The sequence below is a fragment of the Amphiprion ocellaris genome, chromosome 19 (genome assembly GCF_022539595.1).
Source record: "Amphiprion ocellaris isolate individual 3 ecotype Okinawa chromosome 19, ASM2253959v1, whole genome shotgun sequence".
In the NCBI taxonomy this organism is placed as follows: Eukaryota; Metazoa; Chordata; class Actinopteri; family Pomacentridae; genus Amphiprion; species Amphiprion ocellaris.
This window is the reverse complement of record NC_072784.1, coordinates 652756-673804: the sequence shown is the minus strand read 5'-3', so window position 1 is coordinate 673804 and position 21049 is coordinate 652756. Positions and strand designations below refer to the sequence as shown.

At 41.5% G+C, this 21049-nt stretch overlaps 1 protein-coding gene across 2 annotated transcripts in view; it reads left to right on the top strand.

Moving 5' to 3' along the window:
* LOC111562452 (TANK-binding kinase 1-binding protein 1-like) overlaps window positions 1–20509 on the top strand; it is a 37710-nt gene extending 17201 nt beyond the window's left edge. The window contains exons 2-13 of one of the 2 annotated variants that reach the window (XM_035943851.2): window positions 833–1067; window positions 1224–1355; window positions 5359–5463; window positions 5571–5721; window positions 7871–8064; window positions 10354–10421; window positions 10517–10623; window positions 11914–12104; window positions 12506–12781; window positions 13744–13824; window positions 13907–14134; window positions 15638–20509. In XM_035943851.2, coding sequence (XP_035799744.1) covers window positions 840–1067; window positions 1224–1355; window positions 5359–5463; window positions 5571–5721; window positions 7871–8064; window positions 10354–10421; window positions 10517–10623; window positions 11914–12104; window positions 12506–12781; window positions 13744–13824; window positions 13907–14134; window positions 15638–15766 — 1890 coding nt within the window. In that variant the 5' untranslated portion in view covers window positions 833–839 and the 3' untranslated portion in view covers window positions 15767–20509. Of the gene's footprint in view, window positions 1–832; window positions 1074–1223; window positions 1356–5358; window positions 5464–5570; window positions 5722–7870; window positions 8065–10353; window positions 10422–10516; window positions 10624–11913; window positions 12105–12505; window positions 12782–13743; window positions 13825–13906; window positions 14135–15637 lie in introns of both variants that reach the window. The other variant, XM_023260971.3, reaches the window with a different exon arrangement.
* Window positions 20510–21049: the final 540 nt, after the last annotated feature.

Sequence of the window (21049 nt, the reverse complement as noted above, 5' to 3'; positions counted from 1 at the left end):
ATAATTCAGTCATACATGCTCAAACCGGACACTGATTCTGAAGAAGAAGAATCCTTTATTTTATTTATAAAATACTGGATGTTTGAATCTGTGTTTCTGAGGCTATCAGCGCTATGTTGCAGCTCAGAGATAGAAATGTTCAGCCATGGCACCGACTGCTTATTTTTAGCTCATGATATATCTTCCAGCATATAAAAAACACCCTGTGGACATGTTAAAGCAGAAAAAAAACAATAGAGGAGTCCTTAAAGGCCGTCCTACACTGGTTTCGGCCTGAAGCTGCTGTAGAAACAGGCTGGAATAACCTTTCTAACTGCAGCGTAGCAGGGCTCCTGCTGGCCCTGTGCACATCCACCAGATCTGAGTTAAACAAAGATGACCTACTAATCTGAACAGCTGGAGATTCCGGCGAAACAGGAAACACACTTGATTTTCTCTTGAATAGAAGTGAATGGGAACAGAGTAGATATCTGTAGGAGGAAAGCTTCTGTTGACCTTCAGCTGGGATGTTATCAGCGTGTGTAAAATACTGTAGCAGGAATCATGTAATATATATATATATATATATATTAATATGTCGTACTGCAGCCCTGGATCAGCTCTCCACACCAACACTTTCTCTCTGGCTGTCACTTCTGCCAACACATGGGGTTTGGCATATTAAGAGCCACTGGTGCTCCCACTGTGGGAGGTGGAGAGTGCAAAGTGGCATGCTGAGCTGACATGGCTACTAGCCTTTCTGTCTGTCTGCCCAAAGCTCTGCTCTTTTTTTTACTTTGCACTGCATTTCTCAGATTAACCACCATCCAACTCTTTCTCTCTCCTCCTGCAGCTAACTGATGATGGATCTGTTCGGCCGAGGAGAGCTGGGGCTGCTCGGGGGAGGAGAGGGGCTCAGGGATGATGTGGGGGTGTCTGGGATCAGCTGGACGGCCAATCGGCTGCCGGACGACATGTACCCGGCGTCCGGATTGGCTCTGGCCGCCGCCTATCATGACATCAAGACCCGGCTAGCCAGTCTGGAGAGAGAGAATAGCAGCATTAAGAGGAAGCTCAAACACTACGAGGTCAAGGTGGAGAGCAGCACACACACACGAACACACACGAACACACACACGAACACACACACACACACACACACACACACACGTATATAATAGTGACTTTGGTAACCTGAACATGTATTATTTTCTAGAAGGTCTTTCTCCTCTCTTCCCCCTCAGTTTCCTATGATCAGTGAGTTCGGAGAGGAGAGGATCTTGTGTTGTTCCTGTGAACCCATCATCAAGGACACCAGTGTGATCCAGTCAGAGACCACCAACCTGCAGCAGAGGATCAACTCCCTCACTCAGGAGGTAGTACTTACATGAATACCACCGGCTGAGTGACAGTTGAGAGGTTTTTTTCATTCCTAGATTCATCCTGTCCTCCAAACTGAAGCTGCAACACCTGTCAGGTGGTAATAAAAGGGTAGGCAGCAGTTCCAAGTAAAAAGCTGCATCTGAAGCCATATCTTACTCAGGATTTCACAGCCTCTTAGTTGAGTGGCTTTAGACAGTCAGGTTTGGTTGCCAACTTATTTGTAGTGCAGTTTATGTAATAGTTGATCTGAGTGTTCCTGAGAATTGTACAGTTGTGAACAACAGTTTAAATACACTGTGCTGTGGTCGTGCAACGGTTTCGTTTCTGGACTACTGATCAGAAGGTCAGAGGTTCAAACCCTGATGTGGCCACTGTCTGGCCCTTGAGCAAAGCCCTTAACCCTTCCTGCTCTAGGAGGGCTGTACTATGGCTGACCCTGTGCTCTGACCCCGACTGGGAGAGGCGAAAAACATTTCACAGTACTGTAAATGTATTTGTGACAAATAAAGGCTTAATTTAAATGATCAGTTTTGGTGATCTAGAAGGCTGTGGCAAACACACTGAACTACACACTACACTAGGAAAGTCTGAGGAGCTCAGCTAAGAACTGAAAATCACTTGGATCCATTTGAAAGGAGCTGTAGATCCCAAAATCATCTGTGCAATCCATTATTTGAAAATAAACAGAGAGAAGATGAGACCTTTAATACCAAGGACTCCATACTTAGTGCTGAGCTGTTTTGTCCATGACACAACTAAAATGCATGATTGTTTATTCTGACAAAGATGCATAAGTTCCAATGATTCCATCATAGAAAATTCAAAGGTAAGACTCAAGACTGCCATGATTTACTAGGTCTTTACAAGTGGACGTAAACTTTTGTTCACAGCAGGTTTTTTTTTCATTTTCACCAAAATAAGAACCACAAAAATGTCTGTCTTTTTCCTCTCTCTTGTGCTCTTTCAGTTGTTCATTTTTACAAACATTCACCCATTCATATATGCACGCTGGGTGAGAGGAAACATCAGTCCAACAAGTTCATGTTTTTTTTAACCAGTCTTCCAGTGTTTTTACTGCTGTGGTACCAGAAGACTGCGTGATGTGATTCTAAGGCCTTGTCCACACGTAGCAGGGTTTTTGTAAAACCGAATATCCTGCCCCCTCCGTCTAGAAAAAAACTTACGTACACACCACCTCGTTTTTAGAAAAAAACTTCATCCACACCTAACCACATAAGTACGTTTTTAAGCACATTCATAAGCATGCTGGACCTTTAGGTGGCAGTAGTTCCCCAAATCCTAGCAAGGTGGTGGAGAATAACCGTCCTTAACGTCGTCCTTCGCCTGTGTTGTTGAATGTGGAGCAGTATCTGGGCTTGTAAAAACAAGCAAGTAAAAAGCGCCTGTACAAGAAACAGCGTCCAAAACCTTGTGAGAGCATCCATACTGTTACCCAATGTAAACACAGGTCGCATATGTGATGTAAGAACATATTTTGTCGCAGGTGGTGACGTTTCGAAACGCAAAACCCCGGTTACTGATGTCCACATGCAGACGCATAAAACGGAGAATTCGCAAATCTTCACTTTGGTCGGAGTTTTTAAAAAGAATCGTTTTTGATGACGTAAATAGAAAAATATCTTCGTTTTGTGAGATACCCAGCTACGTGTGGACAAGGCCTGAGTGTCTCCAACCTGCATAAACCACATACCAACCTTTAACCTACAGCTGTATCCTGGTCTGCCAATGAATACCAGAAATGAATGCAAGAAAATCCAGTGACATGATTGCTTTTAATCATGAAGTGAAATGAGGCATCTTTAGGCGTTGCATTTTGGCTGAACACATTTTAAAAACTAAAAGGATTCAGTTTAGTATCAAGGAAAGCATGAAATCCTCATAGTTTAAGAAACTGAAGCAGCCAGTGTTCATCATTTTCAGAATGAGCTGGTACCGGAGTACTGAGGACATGTACCACATGGGTGCTAATGCAAGCCGCAGTGGTTCACAGGTTCGATTCCTGCTCAGGCAGCCCTTTACTGCATGTCGTATCCCTGCTAAATAAGATAAGAAGTAAAAATGCTGTCATCAAAAGTGTCCTTTTCATTTTCTGTCAGTTTACTGATTAATTGTCTAATCACTGCAGCTCTAGTTGTTTGCAGTGAAATTTAAATCTTCAAGTTGCAAATTTTTAAGAAAATCTGCAAAACAAATTACGAATCAATTTCCATGAATTTTAATAGTTGGTTTGGCATTGATAACAGTCGATGGCACTAACTTTCTACTTAAGGTGCAATATGCAAGATATTGAATATAATCATAGCATTAATATAGCAGCAGATAAATATCTGCTCGGCTAAGAAATAGTGGAGTAACCGAAAACGAAGTCACACTCCCTCTGTGTGTGTTGTGTCACAAAGTTCTGTTCTTCGGCAGCTGGTCAGACCACACAAGTCGTAGTTTTTAGCTTTGAATAGCTCTTTAATTTCTTTAGCAGCATGTTTGTGCTGTACGATGAAGTGAAGATAAATTAACTCAACCACCACCATGTTTCACAGACTGTACTGTGGACATTGTGCAGTTCTTTTAGTCCTCCATACTTTACTCTTGCATCACTCTGATAGAGTTTATCAGGAGAGAGACAGGAGGTTGCCAACAAAAACAAACTGTAAAAGAGGAACTTATCAGTTCACTATACAGGTGAATGCACAAACGGGTGGTTGGTAATTTAGGCAAAAATATATTCAAAAAACAAAGAAGACGATCCAACAAAACTCAATCTAAAAACCCACTGAAATCAAAAGAAAACAAGAGAGAAGCAAAACAGGAAGCCAACAAGACACAGAACATTAGACAAGAGAGGCAAACAGGACAAACTGGCAGAGAAGAAAGGACAACACAAAGCTATACACAGCCAGATAATAAGACAAGATACAGGTGATTCACCAGACACAGGTGAAACAGATCCCAGCAATCAGAAGGGAGGGAAAAAGAAGTAAAAACACAAACAACACACAAGGAAAGGCAATTTCAAAATAAAACAGGAAGCAACTGAAAAGAACATGAAACCTACAAACAGAGAGATATAGGAAACAAAGAGGAAAAAAATCACAGAAAAATTCACAGCCAAAACCAGATGCAGGTTCATCTTGGTTTTCTAGGGTTCATGTGACATTTTTACAGAATTCTGCAGCTCTTTTAAATACCTAAACCTGGCCATCCTGTATCTGTGGCTTACTGGTGGTTTGCATGTTTCAGTTTGGCCTCTTTTTCTGTTCATGAAGAGGTCTTTGGGTGATCAGGAAGACATTCTGCTGCTCTCTCATTTACCACCGTGGTTCTATCTGCAGTTAAATCCATCACTGACAGACTCCGGCTCCTCCGGCCTCCCAGTATTTTTAGTAACAACTCCTGCACAGACCTGCAGGTAATTATTAGCAGGCATCACATAAAGGACAGTCCTGGTCTACTGCTTCGTATTTTCTCTGTTTTGTTCATCATTTCTGTTGGTTGTAGGAACATTGTTGAGTAGCAGCTCATCTAGTCGCTGACACTACAACCATCGTTTTCTGTTCCAAAGAACAAGCTGGATTAATGCACTGGAAAAATGCTCCTCTCAAAACAAGGAAAAAAAAACTTATTTCAAGGAACTTTTACCTTGAAATAAGCAAAAAAAAAAAATCTGCCAATAGAACAAGTGCAAAATGTTTTGGTAAGATTTCTTGAAATAAGATATGATTAAAATTAGTTGGGAAAACTTATTTTAAGCTCTATTTTACCAGGATTGTCAAGCTTAGGTGTCTTAAAATAAGCCAGATATGCTTAAAAAAACAAAAACTGTTTTTCACTCAAAAATAGATTTTTGCTTTCATGTAACCTCCTAATTTGAGATGTATTAACCCTCCTGCTGTCCTCATTTATGGGCACCAAAAAATTGTTTCTTTGTCTGAAAAAAATCCAAACAGGCAAAAGAAAGATTCCCGTTGTTTGTTTCAGCTCCAGAAGAGTAAGGAGAGAGAGGAGAGGCTGGAGGAAGTCATCCAGGCGTACGAGAAGATTCACTTGGAGAAAAGCAACGTCCAGAGAGACCTGGACAAGATGGTGAATGCATGCACCGGCACGCAAACACAGAAGTGTTTTTATTGCAGTAAATATTTAATGCTGCAGCGTTTTAGTGTCGGTTTCAGCCTCCCTGTGTTTGTTTTCAGACCACTCTGGCGGAGCAGCATGTGGAGAGGATCCGGGGCCTGGAGTCGGCTCTCCGGCAGAGAGAAAGTTCCCTCCAGAAGATCAGTGCTCAGCTACGCAGCAAAGACTCACTTCAGTCACAGCTCCACGCCAGCCTGGATGTTCCCAGAGGTGGGTTCTGTTGGATCAGAGCAGTAGAGGGAGTAGTAGGGGGATTACTGGAAATAAAGGAGTAGTAGGGGGAGTATTACAGTAAATAAAGGAGTAGTAAGGGGAGTATTACTGGAAATAAAGGAGTAGTAGGGGGAGTATTACAGTAAATAAAGGAGTAGTAGGGGGAGTATTACTGGAAATAAAGGAGTAGTAGGGGGAGTATTACAGTAAATAAAGGAGTAGTAGGGGGAGTATTACAGTAAATAAAGGAGTAGTAAGGGGAGTATTACAGTAAATAAAGGAGTAGTAAGGGGAGTATTACAGTAAATAAAGGAGTAGTAAGGGGAGTATTACTGGAAATAAAGGAGTAGTAGGGGGAGTATTACAGTAAATAAAGGAGTAGTAAGGGGAGTATTACTGGAAATAAAGGAGTAGTAGGGGGAGTATTACAGTAAATAAAGGAGTAGTAAGGGGAGTATTACTGGAAATAAAGGAGTAGTAGGGGGAGTATTACAGTAAATAAAGGAGCAGTAGGGGGAGTATTACAGTAAATAAAGGAGTAGTAGGGGATTACTGGAAATAAAGGAGTAGTAGGGGGAGTATTACAGTAAATAAAGGAGTAGTGGCAATAATTAGGCATTTATCAGAAGCTAATACAGGTTCCTTAAAATGCTTTGAATGCATTTATGCAACACTTTTGCCCTTAAAAAATGCAATATACAAACGCATGCAGTAAATTATTTTTAGATCTTGTTTTCCTGCTTATCAAAACCCTTGTAAAGAATCTCTTTCTGCAGAAACTGCTTGCAGCCTGTCAGTGGGAGAAAACAAGATGAACTTCTACATGCTAATATTAATGAGAAGAAAATTATTTTCACAGTGAAACTTCTGATGTCCACATTTTCAACATTTTTGGGAAATCTTTGAACATTTTTTGGTGGAAAAAAAAGAAATGTTAAAAATGTTTCTTAAGAACATTCACATAAAAATCAACCAAAATCCAGCGAATTTCACTGGATTTTGGTTGATTTTTATGTGAATGTTCTTAAAGAAAATATTAGAAGTTTTACTGATATATATGGAATCACTTTAAATATTTTCAGGATTTTTTGGGAAGATTTTTGCTCATTTTTTGAAAATATTTACAAGAAATTTCTTGCCAAATTTGGGGGATTTTTTTAAAAATAAAATTAAAGGAAACTTTTAAGGAATTATTGGAATTTTCTTCCTGAAGGTTTTGCAAATTTTCAGAAATTTGGGGGATTTTTTTTCAGACAAGGAAACTATATTTTTTGGTAGAGGAAACACTGAGGTGTCTGGACTCCTTCACTTGGGCCAGAAACTGACCATAACTTCAGATTTAAAGGTCCTGTCTCTCCATCCAGCTGTTCCACACTCAACTACAACATTCTCCAATGCTAGTTTAAGGTTACAGAACAATGAAGACACTGTTGTTGGAAATATCAAATGAGTCCTGAGCTAATAAATTCAACTAATATAAGGATTTTGTCAACAATAATAACAGCATGAATTATTTCCTCACAACACAAATGAATATATTGTGAGACCTGAACATTTTCCCTCTAAAATACAGCAGTTTCTCTTCTTCTGGGTCATTTTAAGGGCCTTTTCAACCAAATTATGACTAAAATTACCATTTTTTCAGCATTTCTATCTAGTTTTTTTATGATTTGTAGGTTTGTAGTACAACAGACTTACATTTGTGATGCTCAAAGCATTTAGAATTCAAGATCTGAGAATCTCTGTGGTCTTGCTCAGTCTCACTTTTTTGCTGTTGGAGTTTTTGTTTTTGAGAAAGTTAAAAAAGAGAAACCAACTTCCAATTTCGTGATACACCGAGCATCTCGAAGTTTCTCTGAGCGGAACAATCCTTTACCAGCCTGACTGAGCCAGGATTGAAAAATTGACAGGACAGGTTTAACTAATAGTCAATTAAAAAACACTTAATTTCAACATTTTTGTAGCTAATTGATGCTCCTACAAATGAACATTCAAGTCACTCAAACTACAACCATGAGAAAAGACGATACTGATCAATAAGGGATTCAGTATATCCCTCATTTAATGGATATTACTGTAAAGAAGTGACTTCAGCAGAGAGAATAAATAGGTCAAGCCATTATTCGTCTTTTTTTTTTTCTCTCAGAGGGCCGTGGGCCGACGCTGCAGAGCTCCCGGAGTCTGGACGCCCTGTCGGACCTGAAGCTGCAGCGTCTGGAGGCCGAGCTGGAGGGGGCCCGACACCAGGCCGAGGGGGCCTGTCAGAGGGAGAAGGAGCTGAGGGCCGAGCTCCAGAGGCTGCAGCAGGAGGTGGAACAGCTGCAGGACGCACAGAGACAGGTGGGTCTGCTGCAGGACGCAGAGACGGGTGGGTCTGCTGCAGGACGCAGAGACGGGTGGATCTGCTGCAGGACGCAAAGACGGGTGGGTCTGCTGCAGGACGCAGAGACAGGTGGGTCTGCTGCAGGACGCACAGAGACGGGTGGGTCTGCTGCAGGATGCAGAGACAGGTGGGTCTGCTGCAGGACGCACAGAGACGGGTGGGTCTGCTGCAGGACGCAGAGACAGGTGGGTCTGCTGCAGGACGCAGAGACAGGTGGGTCTGCTGCAGGACGCACAGAGACGGGTGGGTCTGCTGCAGGATGCAGAGACGGGTGGGTCTGCTGCAGGACGCAGAGACGGGTGGATCTGCTGCAGGATGCAAAGACGGGTGGGTCTGCTGCAGGACGCAGAGACAGGTGGGTCTGCTGCAGGACGCACAGAGACGGGTGGGTCTGCTGCAGGATGCAGAGACGGGTGGGTCTGCTGCAGGACGCAGAGACGGGTGGGTCTGCTGCAGGACGCAGAGACAGGTGGGTCTGCTGCAGGACGCACAGAGACGGGTGGGTCTGCTGCAGGATGCAGAGACGGGTGGGTCTGCTGCAGGACGCAGAGACAGGTGGGTCTGCTGCAGGACATGCAGAGACGGGTGGATCTGCTGCAGGATGCAGAGACAGGTGGGTCTGCTGGTTGATGCAGAGACAGGTGGGTCTGCTGCAGGATGCAGAGACAGGTGGGTCTGCTGCTGGATGCAGAGACAGGTGGGTCTGCTGCAGGACATGCAGAGACAGGTGGGTCTGCTGCAGGACGCAGAGACGGGTGGGTCTGCTGCAGGACACATAGAGACAGGTGGGTCTGCTGCAGGATGCAGAGACAGGTGGGTCTGCTGCTGCTGAAGAGGAACCTCCATCCAGTAGTTCATGTTCTCACCTGGCTGCAGCGACAGACATGTGGACTCTGGGACACCACTGTTTGTTTCTATGGATTACTCAACAATAGATAATCTGTTCCAGCTTTCCTGTGGTTTGTTTCATGACATTTGCTGCTATTGGTGGTTCCATTAACATCCTTGTGTAATTAATTTCCTTCAGTACAGTTAAAGAGTGATGACTATTTGTCTTCTTATCAAATGTGTCCCCACAGGCTGATATATGTTATTCCTCTGAGCTCTAAGTCATCCAAAAACTATTTAAAAGTCACCACTGAGTCACACTGCTGCACTAGTTGGAGGAACATTCCCTGCCAGTCCCTACATTCACCGTCCTGCTGCCCCAAATACTCAGTAGAGCACCAAATGTAGATTAATCTGCCGCTGAAATAGTCCTAAATAAATGCTCTATTTACTTATGGTAAGAAAGTACACTGATGAGATGCTGTGGAAAATATTCATTAACAGTGAAACTACACATCTGTCACTTCATCATTCAGGACTTTTAGTTGCATTTTGGAGCTCCTTTATACAAACAAGAGGCTTTTTACTAACATTTAGGTTCATTTTACATTTTTCCAAGCCATAGATTTTTACTTGAAAGAAAAAAAAGGCTTTTCCCAGTGCTGTCATTAGCATCTGGTAGCTGTTCAGTTGTCATGGTAACAGAGTAGCTAATAGGCTGTATGTGTGCTAAAACATGCTAACCTAAACATGTTGGGGTCACTGCTGCACAAAGATGAAATCAGCAGCTGAATAAACAAAAGCAGTTTGAATACTGAGGAGATTATGCAGAACTTGATGACGTGGAGAAATAAAGGCAGTAAAGCTGTCCTAGATCAGCTGTTCCTAACCACGCTCAGATCAGCTGTTCCTAACCACGGCTCTGATCAGCTGTTCCTAACCACGCTCTGATCAGCTGTTCCTAACCACGCTCTGATCAGCTGTTCCTAACCACAGCTCAGATCAGCTGTTCCTAACCACGCTCTGATCAGCTGTTCCTAACCACGGCTCTGATCAGCTGTTCCTAACCACAGCTCAGATCAGCTGTTCCTAACCACGCTCTGATCAGCTGTTCCTAACCACGCTCTGATCAGCTGTTCCTAACCACAGCTCAGATCAGCTGTTCCTAACCACGCTCTGATCAGCTGTTCCTAACCACGCTCTGATCAGCTGTTCCTAACCACAGCTCAGATCAGCTGTTCCTAACCACGGCTCTGATCAGCTGTTCCTAACCACGCTCAGATCAGCTGTTCCTAACCACGCTCAGATCAGCTGTTCCTAACCACGCTCAGATCAGCTGTTCCTAACCACGCTCTGATCAGCTGTTCCTAACCACGGCTCTGATCAGCTGTTCCTAACCACGGCTCTGTCTCCGTCAGTCCCAGGACTTGTCTCCACACTGTGAGCACTGCGACGTGGAATGGATAAAGAAAGCCGGCGATGAGCAGTGAGTGTCGCTTCACACCCGGAACATTTAAAAACCGGTCTACATATTTACACACGTTCTACACATTTATACGTTCTATGCCTCATTCTCTGCAGGGTGAACCTGGCGTTGGCCTACACTGAGCTGACCGAGGAGCTGGGTCGTGTTCGAGGTCTGGCTGCTAAACAGGGTGACCTTCTACGTCACGTTTCACAGGAACCTGGTAGGTCACACCATGGAGGTAGGAGAACCGTCAGATAGACTGCTGTTATATGATAAATGTCTACTAGACCTCTGATAAGGGCATGTTAGTGTATTTTGTATCGCTTATGTCCTCCTATTACACTAGCTAGTTTGTTAACAAATAATTTAGTGCAACTTTTATGGCTAGATTTTATAATCATGAGCAATAAACGAAGTCACAGATCCCAGTACGCAAATTGCAGTGTGACTCTGAAGGTCAGCTCATCAACGCTCTCCAAGATTCTATGTGCATATAAACTGTATGTAAAAGATAGATTTAGCCAGTGAAGTCATGACTTAAACCTGCATTCTCTCTGATGGCTAGCAGGAGGCGACTCCATTGGTTGCAAAAATAAGTCAGATTGTATAGAAGGGTATGGAACAAGGAGCCTATTCTCACTTGTTTGTCACATCAGGAAACATTTTCCCAATGAGTTTATAGTCTTAATTGCTAAATTTAAGACTTACTGAATACAGCATGGTGTTTGTTTTGTAAATTATGGTCTTGTTTGGAGGAAAATAGATGATAAAGTCATGCATAGAGGCAGATCCACCATTCAGTTGTTATGTTTATATCAAAAGACCAAGATGGGGATGGCCAAATTTTAAACTTAAGACTGGAAAACAGTTGTCCGCTAACCAGTGGGTAGCGTCAAGGTTGCTTTATCAACCTCTTACATACAGTCTGTAGTCTGAAGATTTACTTGACACTTGAAATTCTCTAAACTAAACACCACCATATATTTGAGCGCAATAGAAAAGATGCAGCGTAGAGTCGTGTTACTTTGCAGGAAGTATTATTAAGAGACTGTACATCATATTTTACCTTCTGGATTCTGATTGGTTGGAAGTAGTGGATGAACTTGTATTTCTGTGGGGTCCTTCCATCTCAGATCATCAAACTTTTACAACAACTTCTGCTCATCCTCTCTGATTTGCCTAAAAATTTTAGTGCATGAAATATAAGTATTTATAAAGATATTAGTGAATTTTTAGCTTGACATACCAAATACTATCTGAAATTACTTTTTTTTTAGAGAGTTGCATGTTGACCCAGTTTCAGCATGTTTTTTTGCACATTGAAATTTGAATTAATGTTTGAACAACAGCATCTAATGAGGTATTAAAATAAAAGCTAGACACCATTTCCATAACTTATAATAAAAAGCTTCAAGCCAATCAGAGACAGTCAAGCAGAAATAAAGACCTCTGATGATCTGAGAAGAACCCAGAGACGAAGCCTCATTCTGTTTCCTGTTTCCTCCTCCAGTCTCTCGTCCTCCCATGGTTCCTCAGCGTCTCTCCCCCACCTCCCCCCAGCGCTCCTCACTCTCCCCCGACAGGCTCCTCCCCACCCCCTCACCCCCTCTGTCTCCTAGCGATGGACCCGTCTCCTACTCCCATCAGCCAACCAGCAGTCGTCTTCGGGCTAAGTTCCAGGGTCGCCGTAGTTACTCGGAGGTGAGGCTGCACATCTTCTGAAGTCAAACCCACCCTCTGATTGGATGTTGGCTGTCCAAGAAAATTCCTGTAAATATTTTCAAAAAATGAGTAAAAATCTTCCAAAAAAATCCTAAAAATATCTAAAGTGATTCCATATATATCAGTAAAACTTGTATTTTCTTTAATAACATTCACATAAAAATCAATTTGCTGGATTTTGGTTGATTTTTATGTGAATGTTCTTAAGAAACATTTTTAACATTTCTTTGTTTCCACCAAAAAAATGTTCAAAGATTTCCCAAAAATGTTGAAAATGTGGACATCAGAAGTTTCACTATGAAAATATATATTTTTTCCACATTTTCAAACTTTAAAACAACATAAAGGTTAATGTGACCTTCTCACCTTTCTGTCCCCAGGTCACCGACCCCTCAGCCGTCCAGAGGCCCCCGGCTCGCCTGCTGAGGGACCCGGTTTCCACCCTCCCCAAGCCCAGGCCTCTCCTCGGGGAGACTTACAGCCAGAACAAGCCTCAGCTGAGGGCCTCCCTGGTGGGCCTGGTCAGACCGGCGTCGGCCCACGGAGCTGGAGGGGAGAGAGGGGGAGGAGGGGGAGGAGAGAGGGGAGGCGGCAGCAGCCTGAGCAGCAGCCCTCATCACCACGCTCTGGACCTCAGCTTCCCTCTGGCTGCCGAGGTGAGACACAGAGGATTACTGGACTCATTCTGGTGGATCTGATGAGAAAGTCTCTGGGAAATGATAATTAGCAAATCTCATCTCAAACACAGACAGATTGTGAGGTGAGATGTTCAGCATCTCATCAGAAGCTCCAAGAGTGAAAACTGAAGCAAACAGGTCAAGTTTTCCAAAGCAGCTCAAGATCCCCAAGAGCAATCTAGCTCCAAACATCTGCACCCTGTACGAATATCCAACTGGTGCTAAAAAGACGTTCAAGTGAACCTTTTGAGGACAGATTCATGTCATATCTATCTATCTATCTATCTATCTATCTATCTATCTATCTATCTATCTATCTATCTATCTATCTATCTATCTATCTATCTATCTATCTATCTATATATCTATATATATATATATATATATATATATATATATATATATATATATATATATATGAATTTATTAACTTCCCCTCTGAGTATCTGAACTCATTGCTGGCGTTGGATGAGAAGGTGAAGAGCTCAGACATCTATGGAGTAGAACTGCTGCTCCTTCATGTTGAAAAGAATAACCAGCTGAGGTGGTTCATCTGATGAGGAAAGCTCTTCCTCAGGAGGGTTTCAGGCACGTCTGACCGGCAGCAGACGGGCAGCAGACCCAACTCCAAATAAGTGGCATAAAGACTGGAAATGAATGCACTGAAATGTTTTAATGAGGGATCTCTGTAGGGGCTGTGAGGAGGATGAATGATTACAGCAAGAAAAAGCTGCTTCAGTGTTCATACGGGCACCTGACTGCTAAAAAACTAACTGATTTAAATAGTTTTTCTCTCAGTAAATACTCCACAGTAATCAGTGCTGACCTTTAATATTCCACCTCCTATGTCATGCTCGCTAAAAAAGTAGAGATGCCATTTTCTGGAGTTTTTTAAATTATTATTATCCTTAGTTTGTAACTGCAGTATTTCCTCCATCCAGGTTCACCACTTTTGTCGCCTTGATGACCCCCCGGAGCCCACCCCACTGGTGACACCCCCACAGTCGTCTGACGACGAAGAGGTGATGTTTGTTCTCCTCCTGTGGATCCAGAGCTGGGTTCTTTGTATTGACTGTGTGTGTGTGTGTGTGTGTGCGTTTCCAGGACGTGTGCACGTATCTGTCACCAGCTGCCAGCCCACCTCGGACGCTCGGCGCTATCGGGATTGGCTCGTCGTCACCTAGGGAACAGCCCCTGCACCCCTCGTTCCCGTCTCCTAGGAAACAGCCCCATCATCCCTCCTTCTCGGCCCCTGAGGGCCCGGCCACCCTCTCCTGCCATCTGCCTCCCTACATGAACACGGAGCATGCTCAGTCGTGGCCGTCTATTAATGTGAGCAGAAAACAATGATGGGAATCACAGAAACACCAATAGAAACCTCACAGTCCCTTTAGAGGGAATGAGCTCAGAGCATCAGAACACCAAACACCACCGCAATGTGGACAGAAATATAGAAACAATGCCAAAAAGTAGGATTTAAATTATGAAGAGTGTGACGAATATAATATTACTGGAAGTTTCAGAAGCAGACAAACAGGAAAAATGAAAAGTTACAATAAAAATTCAACATATATCATTAAAAAGGCATTTGTTTTGGTCCAAAACTGCCATATTATCATCTTATAATGCATTTTATTTTACATATCCAGCAGTCATAGTGCAACAGCAACTATTTTTTAAGTTGCTGATGGATTAATAATTGATTTCAGGGCCAACTGATACGATTGTGTAGCAGGTTATGATTCTTAAATTCTATTATTCTGGTTACAAACCTCTAAATAACCAACATCTACAATTTGTTCAGTGATTCAAATAGTCTTCTTAGATTAGTGAGAACTAACAAATCACCATTTCACTGGGATGGAAGGAGTACGAGAAAACTGTACTGAAGTAAAAGTACAATTAAATGGTTTTTAAGAAGGTAAATAAATACTATATGGAGATTGTGGAACTATTAAATGCATACCATTCCATCAAAATAATAACATATTGCACCAAACATTCAGACACACCTATAAATTCCAGGATTTTTCTGTATATATATTCAGATTGCTTCTAGAACAGCTTCACAGTGAAACTTCATCTCTACTGAACAGCACAGATCACTGATGTCCAAACCAGTGAAACCACCATCCTGCAAACAGCTGATTATCAGTTTAAACACACTGCTCCTCCTTATGTAGCCTGGTTAGAATTCATCAGTACAGAGGACAAACCCACTGCTGTGTGCCAGCATTCAGCTCCACAAGTCCAAGTCATCTTCTACAGACTTTTAAAACCCAGCTGTAATGCATTTAAACATCATTATATAAACCTTCTGATCCATGAAGTCCACCAGACTAAGGAGAAGGAAGGCCACCACTGAAGCAAAGTACCTTGAAATAAGATGATATGCAACAACGTGCATTATAGATCTTTTTCAGTTATTAAAACTCCATCTTCAGAAGACTGTATTGTGCTGGTGCTTTCTCCATTTAAACAGAAGAACTGATTTGTGAAGATTTAACTGAAAGTCTACCTTCATTTTGGTTTCCATAATGTCTTCTTACTGATGAGAAAAAGTTAACAAACATCAATATTTGAGGCTGTTTTTAACTTGAACACAACATGAAAGAACAAATAGTGTCATCTCCAAACGATTCCTGATTCCTTTCCTTTTTTCTCCAACAGATTACCAAAGTTTTGTTTTGTTCTTCAAGGTTTTTTGATGGCTGGTAAACAACCAGTTTTGTTTCATACTTTATCACAGCCATACCTAACATAGTTTGTGCAAATCTTCATCACTATCTTGTGTGGTTCAGTAACCTGACCTCAGATCTGCTCTTCTGTCTGCAGCTATGGATGGAGTCTGAGGAGAACGCTGTTCGTAGCTGTCCTCTGTGTCAGCTGACCTTCCCTACCGGTTACCCCGACGACGCCCTCATCAAACACATCGACTCCCACCTGGAGAACAGCAAGATCTGACTCTTCTTTTTTACCGGGGATTTCTACACTCATTTCCACCTCTTGTTGATTTCTATTTTAGTCTAATCCAGGAATGATCTTTGGAGCTGCATGCGTCTTTCAGCGCCGTCAGTAGAACCAACCATCCACCCATCGGCTTCTGGATCAGGGGTTGCATGCTGTGGGTTCATTCCAGCCAAACTGAGGATTAAATGGGCCACTTTCCACAAACAAAACCAGTCTGTGTTTCACTCTACAGCTTATAAATGCCTTTGTTTTTGCTCACCACGGACATAAAAACCTCACAAAGCACACATCAAGAGTTCTGTATCAGGTGTTTCAAGGTTTTCCTTTTTTTCTCAGCCAAACGTGTTCATTTGTACATAGAACTAGCAGAGAACAATAGAGCTGCATCAGTGGGAAACACATACAGACAGGAGCAGCTGACGCTCAAAGTCACATATGCTGGTCTGAGATCAGCCCTGGAGAAAGGAAGCTGGAAACATTGGGAACATGCGACGCCACAGGCACTAGTTTCCTCAAAATGCAAAAAAAAAAAAAAAAAAAAAAAAAAAAAAGCTGGATGTCACACAAGGACAAAGATCCGTAAAGAGATGAAGAATAAAATCTAAAAGCTTTTAGCAAGAAAAGAAAGAAAATGAAGCTTATTTGAGATGTGAGGACAAAGTATTACTCTAATATGATGAACAATTCTGACAGCTGGTTTCCAAATATGTAAAAGAAGCGATTGACCAAGTCTGGAGAAGTGAAGAACTAAACAGAACTCATCCTCTGATTAGTGGAGATTCATTCTGCAAACCAGAAACCCAAAAGTGTGAAATGCTCTTTAGGCAAAAATGTGTTCAAACGACAAAAAAAATGTACCTACTGCCATCTTCTGGTGTGGGCATGGAAGTGCCTTGTTCAGGCCACCACTTCAAAATAAAACAACAAAAAAACACTAACTAAAAACACATCGACTACATCTTTTTTTCCTATAGCTACACCATTTTATTATGATTCAGTATTTAAAATTGTGGAAACATATCTCATAAATTTTTAAGTCCTATAACCAGATTTTTTCATGATTTTTTTCCTGTTTTTAATTATGAGAAGGTGCATCACATGTATTAATATCCATGATTGTGAGAATCACTGAGACAGATTTATGACATGTCCAAATGTTTTACAGCACATAATAATTACAGTTTTGTTTCTTAAATTGTGGAAATGTTTCTCAGAATTACAAGATTGTTTTTAGCCCAGATTTCTGGATAGATTTTTAAAATATACCCATAATACTAGCATGTACCATTGAGCTACTGTAGGCAAATTAATGGGAAATCAACCAGAATTATCATTCAAAGCTGAACATATTTTACCGTTGTGTTTCATAAGACATTATTACACTGGGAGCATTCCACACTCTTGCGTTTACGTGCTCGTTTTGAGGGAAAAGCAGCTTCAGTTTTAGCCGTTTGTTGCTGAAGCTGCAGTAAAATGCCACCAGACCACTCTGAACCTACAGCTCTCATCACTTCCATCACATCTGCCCTGAACAGACCCGGACTCGTGTTGAGAAACAGATATTTTTACTCCTAGCTGTTACTGTTCTATGGATGAAAGCCAAACTTACTAAGCAAGCAAAAAAAAAAAAAAAAAAAAAAAGACAGAATCCAATATTACTGGAGAATAAACCCCCCCAACCACAGAGTGACTCATTCCTGGGACAGTAGAGATGTTAGCTCCAGGGTTCTCCTTCTTCCAGAACACTCTGCTGTGGACGGACGGACACTAGCTGCAGGAAAACAGACCGGAGATGCTTTGAATTCCAGCTGATTGACTGAGATCTGACTGCTCCTCCTTCTATCCATCACTGCAGCAGGTCTAGATCGCATCTGCAGATGGAGACACTGGTTCCAGTTTGGTCCCTGACTAACACTAATGCAGGGTATCTTAGCATTAGCTGTGACAGAAACGACTCCTATCCTTTGAGTAGCGTTACTGCTGCAGAGCCGTGCAGATCTGAAGTTCTGTTTTCCATCTTGTTCCAGAATGTTCAAACATTTCACACTCAATGGCTGAATGAAAACCAGGTGATCTGGTTAAAAGATGCAGATAAAGCTAGTAAGGGGTCCTTGAGTTGGGATGTTTTATCTGTGAGGAGCGACTCGTTACATTTTAATTAGCTTTGAGATGTCTCTGAGATTTTTGCCTCCATTCCAGTAGAGAGATGAACTGAGTTCAACAAAAGATGGCTTTATAGAGCATTCTGTTGGAAAAAAAACTTCTGGAAGAGGATGAGATGGGTTGAGATATAGATCTAGAATAAAAGGACAGGAGTCTTAGATAAAACACAGTGCTGCAATTTGAAATAACCCAATAAATTAAATCACAAATTCAAAAACTGGTGTTCAAACAAGACTAACTCTTAGCAGCACTGTGAAGTTTGAGCTAAACGCTAGCACGCTGAAACAGTGTTCACCATTTTAGTTTCACATGTTGGCACTAAACACAAACTACAGCTGAGATTTATGGGCATTGAACTAGTTTTTCAGGTATTGGACATCAAATCTAATAACTGAATAAATTAAAATTGCAATCTAAAGTAATCAATCCTGAGGGTGACATGACTTTCATCACATTTTACTGGTTAAATGACCTGCAGGATATCAGGACATCTCCAGAGTTCCAGGATTCATCTTCTGGGTACAATGAATGTCTGGATTAAACTTAAAATGCAAGACTTTAAATAGTTGTTGAGATTATTAAACTGGACCAAATCAGAGAATCAAACAACTAACAGTCTGACATTACATTATATTATATAGAAAACCAAGCTGCATATTACTAACTGACAGCCGGTCAGAGCTACTACAATGTTAATGTATCATGGAAATGAGCAGATAAAGTACAGGTCAGGTTTTACTATTTTATTACCTTGTGCTTTAATAACCAGAGAAGATCTGTAAAGATGCTGAGACTCTCTGACTCCCGTTATCAGTCTGAGCTTCTATCGAGTAGTATGGTAATGAAATGCTTCATTACTGATTAACTGTTTAAAATAATTAGACCTTTTGCTTAAATCTCTCGCACAAAACACACACACTTTCTGTGCCATTTTTTTCCAATTTAGGACATGCATCCAAAAACGGTTAACAGTTTGTTCTGTGAATTATTTAGGAAGAGTATCTGGGGAGGAAAAAAAGCTTGATGCTTCTGTTCTTATTTATTTACTTAAAATGTTAAAACATCCCACTGGGTCTCTATTACAGCTCACAGTACGGGTAGACCGAGACTAAATGAGACTAAAGTTATAAATATGCATTTTTGGACAGCTGCAGCAAACAACGTGAGCGTGTCTAACCCTAACCCTTCAGGTCATCAGATATCTGTCTGGTGTGACTGCAGCTGATGCTCACTGAGGTTGGACGCTTTGTAAACTATTACAGATGTTTCTGAACCCAGAGCTATTTAGTTGTAGAACCGCCTTCACAGATTTCAACACAGATCTAAAGTTTTCATTTAAGGGACTAAAATGTCCAGAATCAGAGCTGGAGTTTGGGTGGAGGCAGAAGTTTCTGGGACAGTAAAACTGAAACCGTTGTGTGAGATCAGCTCTGTTCAGTTATACTCAGCATGCTGATGTCTCCACCTGCTGGAAGGACAAGGAAATAACATCTGCAAAGACAAACAGCTGGACGTGAAGGTGTCTCTATGAGGAGTCAACCCCAGGAAGGGCACAGTGAGAGTTTTGAACATGTGGTTGGACACCAGTGTACATAGTAAACATGTATGTACGATACTACACTAACTGAACTGCTTTACTGTACGTAGAGTACAGATACTAGGGTAGGGCTACAACAGGAGAAACTATTTTATGGATGGAAATGTTTGACTCTGTCACTTTAACCTCTCCACAGGACCTCTTGTCATGTAGGCGACAGGTTTTGCTTTTCTTTCTCTATGGTGATGTTTAGTTTACTATAATTTAAGAGTTTTATCTCCTGGTTTGGGTGTGAGGTGACTGCTCTCTCTTCAACTATGGCTCCATTGACACTGCATCTGATCCCATCTGAGCTGACTAAATGAATAAATAGTGAAAGAAAGATCACATGGACCATTTCAAAACTGAAACTTTACGTTTGTTAACATCACAGGTCTCCATGACAATATCATACACTGATGAGTAAGCAGAACTTGGTTTCTTTGCGTTTAATATAAACCTCGTATCTTCATTATATTCTGAAAGCAGACATTAATGTAAACATGAAACAGAAGCCTGGAGATGAGGCTGCAGTGTGGATGGAGCCTGAAACAGCTGCAGATGTCTTGGATATTTAGTTTTTAAGGTGAGAGAAAGCTGGTAGCTGCATTAAGTTCCCAGAGGAGAGATCAGTGAATTCAGTACTAGAGAAATCCATCACTCACTTTATCACAAATGTGTAATTTTATTTTTTGAACTTTCTAGCAGTGTATTGTGGGACAGATGGAGTTTCTACTCTGTTCTTTTCACAGGCTGACTTCATTGCAGACTGTAGTCATGTTTCTGTGCTTCACTGACTAATATCTAATTTGACAAACGTATTCTGCACTCGATTCTTTTAGGTTTGGTTTATGAGGATTTGAACGCAGCCAGCAGGGGGCGTCCTTTGTTTCCCCCTCGCTGCTGTCCTGGATACCTCACTGTTACTTCACTGTTTACAACATCAGCAGGAAAGCGGAATGAAGGCTTTTCAACCAATAAATCATCTTAGAACTGTGTCTGAATGGGTTTCTGTGCTGCTGTAGATGATCTGGGGTTACTAGTCTGAGCTCACACTGATTTATCAAACATCTCAAAGACCAATTATGGAGGAGAGGTAGAGGTTTTATGTCATTTCATGGCAGGATTGTTGGTGAAAGACAGGATGAATTCAGTGTTTCTGAAACTGCTTTCTATAGTTTATTCAAAATGGTGCAGAAAATGAAAAACATCGAATGACCAACAGTTCAGATGGAAACGCTTTCAGATTCCTTAACCCTCCTGTTGTCCTCATTTATGGGCACCAAAAAATATTGTTTCCTTGTCTGGAAACAAATCCAAAAATTCAACAAATAATTCCCCAAATTTCTGAAAATTTGCAAAACCTTCAGGAAGAAAATTCAAATAATTCCTTAAAAGTTTCCCTGAAAAGTTTTGTTTTTAAAAAATCCCCCAAATTTGCCAAGAAAATTCTTGTAAATACTTTCAAGAAATAAGTAAAAAGCTTCCAAAAAAAAGCCTAAAAATATCTAAAGTGATTCCAAATATATCAGTAAAAC